This window comes from Salmo trutta, chromosome 30 (genome assembly GCF_901001165.1).
Source record: "Salmo trutta chromosome 30, fSalTru1.1, whole genome shotgun sequence".
Classification (NCBI taxonomy): Eukaryota; Metazoa; Chordata; class Actinopteri; order Salmoniformes; family Salmonidae; genus Salmo; species Salmo trutta.
Genome location: NC_042986.1, coordinates 15,540,369 through 15,553,901, shown reverse-complemented (window position 1 = coordinate 15,553,901; position 13,533 = coordinate 15,540,369). Strand labels below are relative to the sequence as shown.

The following is a 13,533-nucleotide window of genomic DNA, read 5'->3' as shown; positions in this document are numbered from 1 at the left end:
TGCTTCTGATCATTTTGCACCACTCCAACTGTCAATCGAGTACATTGAGTTCCATACTCTACATTTTCGTTCCTTTTATTTAAACATACTTTTTTTACACAGTAATACAGGAACTACATGTTAAGACAAATCACTGCTAGAACTTATCTTTATAGCACTGGGATCAGTGCTCTCAGGTTTCTCTGAAGTGTTTCTGAATAAAATGAACACCCATGAAACCTCAGCTGTGATATTAATTCCTCTTTCTTAGAGAAGCTGATGCTGACGAGATGTGCTGCAGTAAATGTAGCTGATCTTTTATTTTTTTTCAAGGTCATACATAAGTTACAATTTTACATTTGTCATTTAGCAGACACACTTAGCCAGAATGACTTATAGTAGTGAGTGCATACATTTTTGTTGTTGTACTGGTTCACCTGTGGTAATCTAACCCATAACCCTGGCATTGCAAGCGCCATGCTCTACCAACTAAGCCACACGGGGCACATTTCCTGCCAAGATCCTTGTGGTAAAAGGGATACAATAAGACAATCCAGTGGTATTTGCTAGTTCTTTAATTATATAAACAAATATGAAACAATATTGCTTATTTAATCAACAAAATCTCTGAGCCTAAGTGAAAAGACATGCAATACATAAAATCCCAGGGGCCGGCCAGTCCAAGTACGTAAGGATATTCTCATGGACGGCACTCTAAAAATCCATCAATGTAACTATCGTCTTTAGTGTAACTGGCTTTCTAAAAGCCCTGCCCTCGGATTACTGTGACAGTAATTTGTGGTGGTGATGACTAATTTACACTACTACTACTGTAGGCCCATTCCATGAGTGTGGGTTCACATTTTCCACCATGTAGGCCCTAATTGTGAAATGTTCCATCTGTGGGCTACGCCTGTCAAACTAGAAAAATACAGTAACTAAGTGTGGGTGTGAACTGTGATGCACTACTCTACAGAGAAGCAGACTCATGAAAAGTGAAGGTTACATTAGTACAGATCTGAAAGGGCAACCTGGTCTCTGAGCATTTCGTATTATTCTGTACATAAATCCGAGACACTCCATTTAGTATGATGATTTGTATGGTATGTATTAATGTGGCTATCACCCATTTCGTATGTTATAATATTAATTGTATTTCGTATGTCACAAATTTGCAAAATGTATATGTTACGAATTCTAGCCAGCTGGCTAACATTAGCTGGGCTAGGGGGTGTTAGGTTTAAGGTTAGGGGGAGCATTAGCTAACAAGTAACTAAAAGGTAGTAAAAAGTTGCTAAAGTTATCCGCCATGAGATTCGAACTTGTGCGAGATGTTCGCGTTAAACGTCCATCCAGCCACACTGACCAACAACCCTACTTTTGCCTTAAGTAACCATACCAACCGTAACATATCATACTATATAATTTGAGTGTCCTGGATTTACTATGTTACGTCTAGTCAGAGACCAGGCTGCATGAAAAGTAAAGGTTACATTAGTACAGATCTGAAAGGGAAGTTTCTATAGGATCCTCTGCCTGAGGTGCTCTTCCAGCGTGTTTGACAGACTGTTTCTCCTCTTCCCTGTGTGACTCCTATTAGTCATACAGCGTGTTTGACAGACTGTTTCCCCTCTTCCCTGTGTGACTCCTATTAGTCATACAGCGTTCATAATTCTGTGAGCTTTATTTACACATGACCGATGCTCCTCGTTGTGTCATTTCCCAGCAGTGATAGTACTATAGGATTAATATAACACATTAAATCATAATCCTCTGGGCTTTCCCAGCTCTGCCTAGCAGAAAGCCCAGAGGGAGTATTTATTTCTAACAACCAGGGCTAAGTGGGCTTGAGTTAACAAGCATGTCCAGCAAGCCGAAGGAACACCGATAGATAATGCTTACGATTGCAAAACTACAGTGGTGAAAGAACTCTGGTCTTATCAGACTGGGTTGAAGGAAGCCCTTTGATCACATTCAATGCCTATTGCCTACCCTGTAAATTGTGTGTCAAGTGCAATTAACATTTGTATTAGTTAACAGACTTTTCCAATTACCTTATACACTTGTGTAAAGGGGAAACCCCCACCTGAGAGAATTCTCTGACCTTAGCATTTCTTCCTACATTATTTGGAATGTCCAGACCCTTTTCTGAATCTCTTCCTGGAAATGTCAAGTTGGGTAGATTAAGCTGCCTTTATTATAACGCCATACTGTATCCTGCACACATTTCAATGACCTTGTCAAGGTTTATTTTACCAGGTAGGTTGACTGATAACACATTCTCTCATTTACAGCAATGACTTGGGGAATGGTTACAGGGGAGGGTGGGATGAATGATCCAATTGGAATGTCCTTGACAATATACCAGTCAACAAAAGCAATACATTCACACAGGAAAGTGGCTCCAAGTCACATACTGTACCACATTGGTACATTGTTATAAATCTAATTCATAAAGTGCTGAGGCATTACCCTGTACTTGCTCTTCGTCATACCTTGCGCAATGAAACGTCCGTGACACTTTGGGTTGTACAGTATATTAAGTAGGGGTATTCCCTTCAGCTTAGAAACTGTGGGCAGCTAGGTTTAGCCATTCAGGGAACTGAGAACAAACGTGACTATGATACTGTATAAGCCAGTGGGAGGCATGGAGGCTGCCAGTCACAACTATACAGAGCTTCCTGTGTTTTTTTCTTCCTTTTACTGCTGTTACCCCCTCAATCACTGTTACATTAAGACAGGTCATGGCTTTGATACTACCTTCATACACATTTCAAGAGTAGTATTTCATATTCAGGCCATAAACTGATGGCAAATGTCCTTTATGAAACCAGAAAATGTAAATAGTTGAACTAGTCCAGCTGCAGCCAATTGCTAATACATGTCATATAGTGACAATGTTTTCTCCCTAAACTTCCCCATCACTACTGACATTTGAATATCAGTTTACTAACTACATGATTTTATTAACATAGTGACTAGTTTACCTTTGAATGTGCCTGTGAGATAAGAAAATGACTGAGGTATTAAAAATATCACAGAATAAGACATCACAAATTCAAAAAGTGATCTAAGCCTCAATGTCTTAGTCCCAGCCACTCAGTAGCATGGTCCAGCAGAGCTGGAGTCCAACTGTATCAGCGTCAGCCCGGGCTTGAGGCTAGCAATGTGTAGGCATCAGACTGCCAGTGTGAAGTAGTGATCAATAGGTCAGACCCAGTACGACCCTGTTCCAAGTTAATTGTCACATGCACAAGTACAGTGATATGCCTTTCTCAACAATAAATATCAGTAATACTCTTAAAAAAATAAATTAAAGTAAAGTGGAACAAAAACACATGAAGTAGAAATAAGTACACGAGAAAGTAAGTCCACTGCCACTCACACAGGCAGGAGCTTGGTCTCAAAGTCCTGGGAGCACAGGATTTCAGAGCTGCTGCCCTGCTCCTGCTGAGGGTGGTGGAAACTGGTCACCACCAGGCTCATGGGTTCATCTGAGACAGAGGGAGAACGCAGGTGAAGATTGGCTCAATCTCAGATGAAATTATGTTGAAGCTTCGTTCACGTTCAGGATTACAGTTTGAAAGCTGACGAAGAATGATGTTGCACTGCAGTATGATGAGTAGGAATGAATCAAATTGTATAAGCATCTAATTACCTGTAGGGGGAATTGCCTCATTAAGGGTTGGCTCCTTGGGGGCTGTCTTCTCTGGCTGCTTTTTGGTGATGATGATGACCAGAAACAAGATGATAAGGATGATAAAGACCCCAAATGAGGCACTTATAGCCCAAACCAGCCCTGTGCCATCAAAGAAAGAGTCTGTCATCTTTTTTTTAAAACAAGGTGATATAATAACATACATTTTGCCATGGGTTAGATTCACTGGTCTTACCCTCAGGGTCCGCCTGTGTTGAAGGTAAGGTGTTGACTTCGGGCGTTTCAATGTTGGCAATGCTGCACTTGCTGTCACTAACGGCATCTCCCACTGCAACAATGTGTTCATTGGGATGCAGACAGCTGGGACAGAGACGGAGAAATAAAGATTAAGGATTGGCTCTCCAATATCAGATTACATTGAGTAGCCATAGCGGAGGATTTTAGTTCTGAGTTGCTGAGATTAAGTCAAGTGTTTTGCGTCATACGGTAATTTATGCAATGGCATTAGTACTATCGGTAACTCCAATATTGACGCAAACTCGGAGTTTAAAGGGGGGATTAAATCTAACCTTGTCCTCCAAGACTTGCACTTCTCATGGATTTTGTCATTGAAGGTCCCATCTGGACAATTCCGGCAGGACCCTATGGAGACAGACATGCAGAGGTTGGGACTTGGTGAACATTTTTCCATGTGTCCTGATCTTGTCTCTTACTAGGCATGCCTGAATGTCTGCAGGTAGAGATGTGTGTCTTACGTGAAGCGGGAAGAGGTTCCTGGCCCTTCCCACACTCCTCAACACAGAAGGAGCAGTGGTCATCACCACATCGGAATCCTGCTCTACAGTCACATTCTGTGTCCTTGCTTTTTGTACAGGCCTTCTTAAGGAATTGGGCGCCACCTACACACACACAAACGCAAGCAAGCAAAAGAGGAGTAAAATCAATATATGTTCAAGTGTCTCGCTCATCAACAATAGATATTTAAGTGCAGAGGAGAATAGATTCTATCAAATGGGTGAATCTCTGGTGACATACCTACACACTGAGTACACCTGAGACAGGAGTGTGATGTACCATCAGTTGTGTAGGTCTCATTCCTACATGGAACGCAGAGCTTTTCTGGGTCTGGTCCACAGCGTGTCACCAGACGGTTCCCTACACAAAATACACAGACAACAATTGAAAACATCTACATCCATAATAACATCACAATCGCTCCATCAGTGGCTATTGCAATGGACGGTAAATGTATTTGATAGGAAAATATTTCCAGTCCTCTTCCACATGCCAGATACAGTTGTTTGATCATTACCCATACATCATTATCCATACATCCCCCTCTTGTGGTACTAATAGAAGCCACTGAAACGCAACTGGGTCACTGTGGTATACCCACTAAAGGATACATATTATTTAATTAACCTGGGATACACTAGATTGTTCATCCCCATGAAAGAGATTATTTAACCAGATAAAGCCTTTAGAATTTACTTCTCAAAATCCAAGCCTTATTACATTCATTCTTGATTATTTATAGGTTACATTTAAAGTTAAACCATTTACAGTAGCCTAGTTTAGACATTTACCTGGATTGCACCTTTCACAGCAGACATCAGAAGGAGCAGAGGTTGTCCATTGTTGACAACCTCTCTCACCAGTGCTACTCAGGCAACACCGTGTGAACATAGAGATACACAGTACCTCGAGGACCAGATGCATCTTCTCTCGCTGCCCTCCAATTCACACAGACAATTAGGAACACAGAAGGGCTATGGATCCCAGGAGACAGCAGTGCAGTTGCTTGACAGTAATAATAATCCAAATGGAATAGACAACAGCAGTACCCTACTTGAAAGCACCCTCTCATGATGAGACTTCAAACTCTCCTGCCTTTATGTAGTTTGGGGGGGGGGGGGCGTGGACAATTTTTTTTTTTTAACTAGGCAAATCGGTTAAGAACACATTCTTATTTACAATGACGGGGCAGATTTTTACCTTGTCAACTCACGGATTTAATCCAGCAATTTTTCGGTTACTGGCCCAACGCTCTAACCACTAGGCTACCTACCGCCGACAAATCCTAACGGTTATCTATTTGTCACCTGTTGCGTGCGTAAAATAAACTATTTGAGACGCAGATTAAGTGCTTGAAAGGGATATGTCAACAGAACTAATTACACGCAGGGAGATGTTCAATAAAACGTTGAAATGACAAATACAAGTAACGAAACTAAATTGGAGAATGAAAAGATTGTCAACACAGTTTGTCTTCAGTTTCCTATGAAAACACGTCATCTTCTGTCCTGTAGCCTTCTCACTGACGTTGCGGTCCACGAGTGGAGACGTGATGTGCAGTTGAACGATTCGTTCTCTTTGAACGACGTTTATTTTAGCCGTTCGCTCTTCCAGCTCAGCGGCTCCAGAGACGTAAACCGACCTCCTATAGATCATGAGCATAGAAATACATGTTTAGAACGGATAATTGATCGCATGGTGCCAGAATGAGAAACTAAAACATACAGCCTGTGCTCAGCGAACTCGAGAACGAATCGTATTGCGTATCATCTTGCCTGGCTACCCAGACGCCATGCTCCCGCCAAATAATACGCCCGTTAGTTGTTCTTTCGTTTCCGTGTTGGGACGTCTGTTTTGGGGTAGATATTGGGGAATTATATATCCGGTCTAACGCTTATGGTCTTTTCTCAATACAAATGGCGAAAACCAAGTCCTGTTGTAGCTGTATCTAATGCCTCGTACTTTGAAGTCAAACCGGTTTGGTCTGGTCTTGGTGGGCTAGCTCGAATTGCGTTAACACTACCTCAAGAATATGAATGATGTCATATTGGCTTTTCATAGCCGATCATTCGGAGTTAGACAGAACAGCAGGTCCGGGACAAGGTAGCACGTCCAGTGAACAGCAGCATGACCAGGTGGACTGGGGACAGCAAGGAGTCATCAGGCCAGGTAGTCCTGAGGCATGGTCCTAGGGCTCAGGTCCTCGGAGAGGAGAAAGAAAGAGCAAGCGAGAGAGAATTAGAGGGAGCATACTTAAATTCACACAGGACACCGGATGAGACAGGCTAATGTTGCTAGCTAGCTAGAAATTGTAGAAAGTCCTTTGGCTACAACTAGCTATATAGATAACTAGCTAGCCAGATGTTGAAGAAATCATGTAATTCAAGATGTTGAAGAAATCGTTTAATTCACCCTCACCACGCTGTAACTAACGTTACCCCGTACTCCCAATGCCAACTAGCTTTCTCGCTAGCTAGATATACGGCGAGCGTCGTTGCTAGGATAAGTTAGCAAGCTTGATACCTAACCTTGCTTGCCCTGGCATTGGCTACTCGCTAGGAGGCTAACCAACACACAAGACGACAGATTTGATAGGATGTAAATAGCTAGCTACACTATATATACAAATGTATGTGGACACCCCTTCAAATTTGTGGATTCGGCTATTTCAGTCACTCCCGTTGATGACAGGTGTATAAAATCGAGCACACAGCAATCTCCATAGACAAACACTGGCAGTAGAATGGCCTTACTGAAGAGCTCAGTGACTGTTAACGTGGCACCGTCATAGCACGTCACCTTTCCAACAAGTCAGTTCGTCAAATGTTTGCCCTGCTAGAGCTGCCCTGGTCAACTGTAAGTGCTGTTATTGTGAAGTGGAAATATCTAGGAGCAACAACGGCGCAGCCGCAAATTGATAAGCCACACAAGCTCACAGAACGGGACCACCAAGTGCTGAAGCGTGTAAAAATCGTCCTCGGTTGCAACACTCAGTACCGAGTTCCAAACTACCTTCTGCTCAATAACTGTTCGACGGGAGCTTCATGAAATGGGTTTCCATGGCTGAGCAGCCACACACTAGCCAAGGTCACCATGCTCAATGACAAACGTCAGCTGGAGTTGTGTAAAGCTCGCCGACATTGGACTCTGGAGCTGTGGAAATGCATTCTCTGGAGTGATGAATCACGCTTCACCATATGGCAGTCCAATAGATGAATCTGGGTTTGCCAGGAGAATGCTACCTGTCCCAATGCATAGTGCCAACTGTAAAGTTTGGTGGAGGAGGAATAATGGTCTGGAGCTGTTTTTCATGTTTCAGGCCCCTTAGTAAAGGGAAATCTTAACGCTGCAACATACATACAATGGCATTCTAAATGATTCTGTGCTTTTAATCATAGTTGGCAGAACAAGCAAGGAGGTGGGCAGAGCCAAGCATGAGCTAGCAAGGTCCTATTCGTGTGTTCTAAACATTTTATTTGCATATTTCTGTTAGGGAACGCCTACTCTGAGTTGCGCGTGTGCAATAACTCAATTCGCCCTTGCACTCCTAAACAAGCCAATATTTCGAAACGTTGGCAAAGGGTAAAGTCTACAAAACACAGTCCACTCTGTTTGTTACATATTCTAGTTTTGGAAACAAAACTGTATGGAGATAAAATGTTTTATCAATGAGAAAATTAGCAGAAACTCTGCCAAAATCCATCTCATTCCATCAACTCCCACTGCCGGCCGTTGGGTGTCCTCTCGTCAACATTTTCGGTAGTGAATGGAACGCCAACCACATGCCCCACCCCCGTGAGAGATAGGCCTTGTGGCTAATGACAATGCAGCTGAAGAATTTAGTGTAAGTCTTCAGGCTACTTATCACCCTCATGGCAGTCAAGCAATGCATTCCGCCAAGAGTCGTTCACAATCTAGTCCGGTTGCGGCCACAACTAGACCTCGTTTCAAATGTATCAATAAATAATGTTATTTGTATGCCTAGCAATCAACAAATGTACATTGTTAAAAGCACACGTTTACAAGTTTCAGTCACAAATGACAGCTTTTCAGTTCATAGTTCGCCGGTACAATTTTTGAGTTATAAAACAGTGTTACCATCGGCTGCCATTTTTTTAAATGTCTGCCAGGACCCCATGGGGCCAAATGGTGGCTCCATATCTATATATTTTCAGGGTATACTGTACTACATACATCTACCAATGTGCCAAATGTTGTGCTTTTATCACATAGTGGACGATTGAGTAATTTTTTTGCTTAAGCGCCCCACTAGTATACAAAATATAATTTTATATTTTCATTCCTCCATATTAACAAAGAAATAATAGCATTCTTTATTATTTTTTGGTAACTAGTTGCTTGACAAAGTTTGAAAATGGGTCAAAGAAAGGGTTTCAAAATGATGACATTTTTGACAAACTGGGGTCAGAATTGAGCCCAGTTTATGCTTTTAAGCTTGGTGAATGTCTCAAGGGAATGTGATGACATTGTACTGACAGAAGAACAAAGATAAATTATGTTATAATTATTCACCCACTCACACAATGGGAAAATGGGAATGTCCTCTTAGGACAGAGAGGAAGACATTGCCAAATGTATTTCTCAGGTGAGAACAAGGCCAGGCTGAGAGACGGAGAGAAAGAAGCGTTAGGGCATTACATGGTATATTGTGCAGTGCAACACATGGTTTGGGAGAAGGCATTATACAACTTTGAAACTTTCCTTGTCATGCCCTTGTGCCTATCAGCTGTTGTTTTGACTGAGTCACCCACGAGGCTGATTTGGGAGTTTACAAATACTATTATTACACAAATAGTTGCCTGTGATAGACTGACGAAGCATGGAAATTGAAAGTGAAACAAAAAGCAACTTGTTTTGTCTTGAAAGTACCAATGACTCCTTTCCAAAATTTGCATGAAAAACACATTACCTCGTAAAATTTCAAGCAGACAAATCAAGCCCTCTTCGAATAGTTTGAGCCAGTGTGTGGACATGAAGCTAGGTTTATGGCTAGGGTTGGGGTTGAACCAGGGTGTCGACACGAAGCTAGGGTTGAGGTTAGGGTTATGGCTAGGGTTGGGGTTGAACCAGGTTGTGAACATGAAGCTAGGTTTATGGCTAGGGTTGGGGTTGAACCAGGGTGTCGACATGAAGCTAGGGTTGAGGTTAGGGTTATGGCTAGGGTTGGGGTTGAACCAGGGTGTGAACATGAAGCTAGGTTTATGGCTAGGGTTGGGGTTGAACTAGGGTGTCGACATGAAGCTAGGGTTGAGGTTAGGGTTATGGCTAGGGTTGGGGTTGAACCAGGGTGTGAACATGAAGCTAGGTTTATGGCTAGGGTTGGGGTTGAACCAGGGTGTAGACATGAAGCTAGGGTTGAGGTTAGGGTTATGGCTAGGGTTGGGGTTGAACCAGGGTGTAGACATGAAGCTAGGGTTGAGGTTAGGGTTATGGCTAGGGTTGGGGTTGAGCCGGGGTTTGGACATGAAGCTAGGATTATGGCTAAGGTTGGTGTTGAGCCGGGGTTTGGACATGAAGCTAGGGTTGAGGTTAGGGTTATGGCTAGGGTTGGGGTTGAGCCGGGGTTTGGACATGAAGCTAGGGTTATGGCTAAGGTTGGGGTTGAGCCGGGATGTGGACATGAAGTTAGGGTTATGGCTAAGGTTGGGGTTGAGCCGGGATGTGGACATGAAGCTAGGGTTGGGGCTAAGGTTGGGGTTGAGCCGGGGTTTGGACATGAAGCTAGGGTTATGGCTAAGGTTGGGGTTGAACCAGGGTGTAGACATGAAGCTAGGGTTGAGGTTAGGGTTATGGCTAGGGTTGGGGTTGAGCCGGGGTGTAGACATGAAGCTAGGGTTGAGGTTAGGGTTATGGCTAGGGTTGGGGTTGAGCCTGGACGTGGACATGAAGCTAGGGTTATGGCTAAGGTTGGGGTTGAGCCGGGACGTGGACATGAAGCTGGGGTTGGGGCTACGGTTGGGGTTGAGCCGGGATGTGGACATGAAGCTAGGGTTGAGGTTAGGGTTATGGCTAAGGTTGGGGTTGAGCCTGGACGTGGACATGAAGCTGGGGTTGGGGCTAGCATTACAGCTTTGGAGACATTGTAATGCCATTCTAGTGTTCTTTTCTCCTGTCACTTTCCTTTCTCCTGTCACTGTCTCTTTTTTTCATTTGCTACATTTTTCTCACCACTTCCCTATCTATTTGTGTATGCACCTTCAAAGGATGAGCTCTAACAGTATGTATCATGTTAGATCCCATCCTTTGGGATTACCTACTCTCAAACAATTACATTGTTAGATCCCATTGGGTAACCTGGTTGAACTGTTGGGGTAAACTATTTGCACCTTTGTGTTTTGCTTCTAAGTATCTGTCTTTGATTTTCTTTCTACCTTTCACACCCCCCACTTCGTCCTACACACCGGGGCGTAGGATGTAAGGTCATGACATCAAATGTCAACACCTCCTCTGCCTAAACACCTTACGTCAATAGCAAACACCCACGTCTCCCACTCTAGACAACACTTGCGTACACAGACAGAAAGCCGTAATGTAGACCCCTAACACTACAGCTTGTCATAGTAAAAGAGAAATTGAAACACTGTATGGTAGACCAAATAAGAGCTGCTCATAGTCAGTCTGTGGGCTTAGGCAGTTTGGAGTAAAGTTTTTCACAGATAACAGAACCTTTTTATATAGTGGGTTTAGACATTTGCATCAGGGTCATACTGAGTCACTCCACATCTCTCACAATAGATTCCACCAGCTGTGCAACACAGCTATAGTAGTCACCACGTGTTCTGATCTGTAGCCCTGGAGAACCTTGCTCTAGTGAGTCTACAGTAGAAGCTCCGCCTCTGCATCTGGGGTCGCCTCCTCGCCTCTTGGGCCACAGCAGACACATCATTTCCTGTTAGAAACACCACATCCTCCCACTCATGTGACTGTGACGTATAACATTTCAGCAGGGTCTCATGGCCTTCAGAGCGGGGTCTGCTCTGGCCTGGTGTTAGCCTCCCTCAGCATCAGACCATCAGCCCACAGGGAAAGTACAGCAGTGTTTGTACCAGTAAGTTCCACTCAAAGGCGGGTAGATTTAACATCAAAGCAGATTACTTCATCAGGGCTTTGAAGGCAAGGACAGTAAAATAACACGTTACAGAACTTAGTCCACACTTCCTTGCCAGAAATAACACCACATTATTGAAACACGGTGTATAGTGTAGGCCTATGTATATGGGCTCTTACTGCTGGTTAAATATAGTAAATGCAACTAATATGGATATTGGCTTCCATTTAGATATGTACAACACTTACCGTCATGTAATACAGTTAAAAGTTGTCAAACCAACCTTTTTACTGGTTTCTGCAAAAAAACTCAAATCCACAACCGAACAGCACATCAATTGCAGGTTCACAATGTTTTAGTTTTTTTTAAAGAAATACAGACAAAATCTTTGTACATATATATTTTTTATTCTTATATATAATACATTTCTATGTACAATTTATTTCTGTTTTTGTAAAGAAATAAAACGAAAGACAAAGCTTTGATTGCAAACACTGTTTCATACTAAAGGGCCAGAGAGAGAGCAAGAGAGAGAATGAAAAAGTGCTCAAATAATGATTAGAGTGCTGCGACAGAAAGGTCTTATGCATCACACCGTTTCTGTGTTGTCGATAGACTTGGGCCGGGATTTAATCCGATTGCAGGTTATAGGCATTGTGGATTTTAAAGGCAATGTTCCCACGTTTGCGGAGACTACATTCATGGTAAACATTGCATATGTCAGCTCAATCGGAAACTACCTTTACATTTCTATAGCAGAATCTGTAATCAGATCTGCTTAAGCCATCATCCTCATAGCGTTTGTTTTGGCAGTGTTGGAAGTGGAACTGTCAAATCCACAAGTGGCTCCTGGCATTATACCTAAATTGGACATTGCCATTGGCTGCACAGCTATCGCCGGTTAAAGATTGATCTTAGGCCTTAAACACAGCTTAACCAATTTGTTTCACAAGAAGGATTTTCAAATCAAGGGCTGGAATTTTATCAAAAATGATCTGGTGATATCACAGAAAAATACCTACACTGTACAGAACTGCACACCTCACTGTGAGAAGCATTGGTTATCACTCTGATCTCTGTTTCAGTCAACACTGATGACTGGAGGGGGACATCCATCCGCTTTTAAGAGACCCTGTTGACTTTAACTGATGATGATCAGATCTGTTTTAGGTAGTAGATCTGTGGTGGACGGCCAGTGTTTGCAACTCTGTTTGCAGCTACACTACATGACCAAAAGTGTGGACACCTGCTCGTCGAACATCTCAATTCAAAATCATGGGCATTAATATTTAGTTGGTCCCCCTTTACTGCTATTACAGCCTCCACTCTTCTGGGAAGACTTTCCACTAGATGTTGGAACACTGCTGCGGGGACTGGCTTCCATTCAGCCACGAGCATTAGTGAGGTCGGGCACCGATGTTGGTCGATTAGGTCTGGCTCGCAGTCGGCGTTCCAATTCATCCCAGGTTTTCGATGGGGTTGAGGTCAGGGCTCTGTGCAGGCCAGTCAAGTTCTACCACACCGATCTCGACAAACCATTTCTGTATGGACCTCGCTTTGTGCACGGGGACATTGTCATGCTGAAACAGGAACGGGCCTTCCCCAAACTGTTGCCACAAAGTTGGAAGCACAGAATTGTTTACAATGCTGTAGCGTTAATGTAGCATTGTATGCTGTAGCGTTAAGATTTTCCTTCAATGGAACTAAGGGGCCTAGCCCCAGACCATTATTCCTCCTCCACCAAACTTTACAGTTAGCACTATGCATTGGGGCAGGTAGAGTTTTCCTGGCACCCGCCAAACCCAGATTTGTCCGTCAGACTGCCAGATGGTGAAGCGTGATTCATCACTCCAGAGAATGCATTTCCACTGCTCCAGAGTTCAATGGCGGCGAGCTTTACACCACTCCAGCCGACGCTTGGCATTGCGTATGGTGATCTTAGGCTTGTGTGCGGCTGCTCGGCCATGGAAACCCATTTCATGAAGCTCCTGACGAGCAGTTATGGTGCTGATGTTGCTTCCAGAGGCAGTTA

At 43.3% G+C, this 13,533-nt stretch overlaps 1 protein-coding gene across 1 annotated transcript; it reads right to left on the bottom strand.

Moving 5' to 3' along the window:
* Nucleotides 1–536: 536 nt before the first annotated feature.
* LOC115168096 (tumor necrosis factor receptor superfamily member 9) lies at nucleotides 537–5,538 on the bottom strand. The gene is made up of 7 exons (XM_029723004.1): nucleotides 5,224–5,538; nucleotides 4,673–4,792; nucleotides 4,393–4,536; nucleotides 4,207–4,279; nucleotides 3,873–3,997; nucleotides 3,638–3,778; nucleotides 537–3,473 (listed from the first exon to the last, which is right to left on the bottom strand). The coding sequence occupies exons 1-7, from the start codon at nucleotides 5,354–5,356 to the stop codon at nucleotides 3,361–3,363; spliced, it is 849 nt and encodes a 282-aa protein (XP_029578864.1). The 5' UTR covers nucleotides 5,357–5,538; the 3' UTR covers nucleotides 537–3,360.
* Between the last annotated feature and the right edge of the window lie 7,995 nt (nucleotides 5,539–13,533).

Excerpts from the sequence above, each read along its gene's own strand:
- LOC115168096 (XM_029723004.1), bottom strand. The coding sequence starts at position 5,356 with ATGCATCTGGTCCTCGAGGTACTGTGTATCTCTATGTTCACACGGTGT. Across the intron at positions 4,280-4,392 it reads GGAACCTCTTCCCGCTTCAC|GGTCCTGCCGGAATTGTCCA; the intron begins GTAAGACACACA and ends CTGTCTCCATAG. Across the intron at positions 3,779-3,872 it reads AACACAGGCGGACCCTGAGG|GGCTGGTTTGGGCTATAAGT; the intron begins GTAAGACCAGTG and ends TTGATGGCACAG.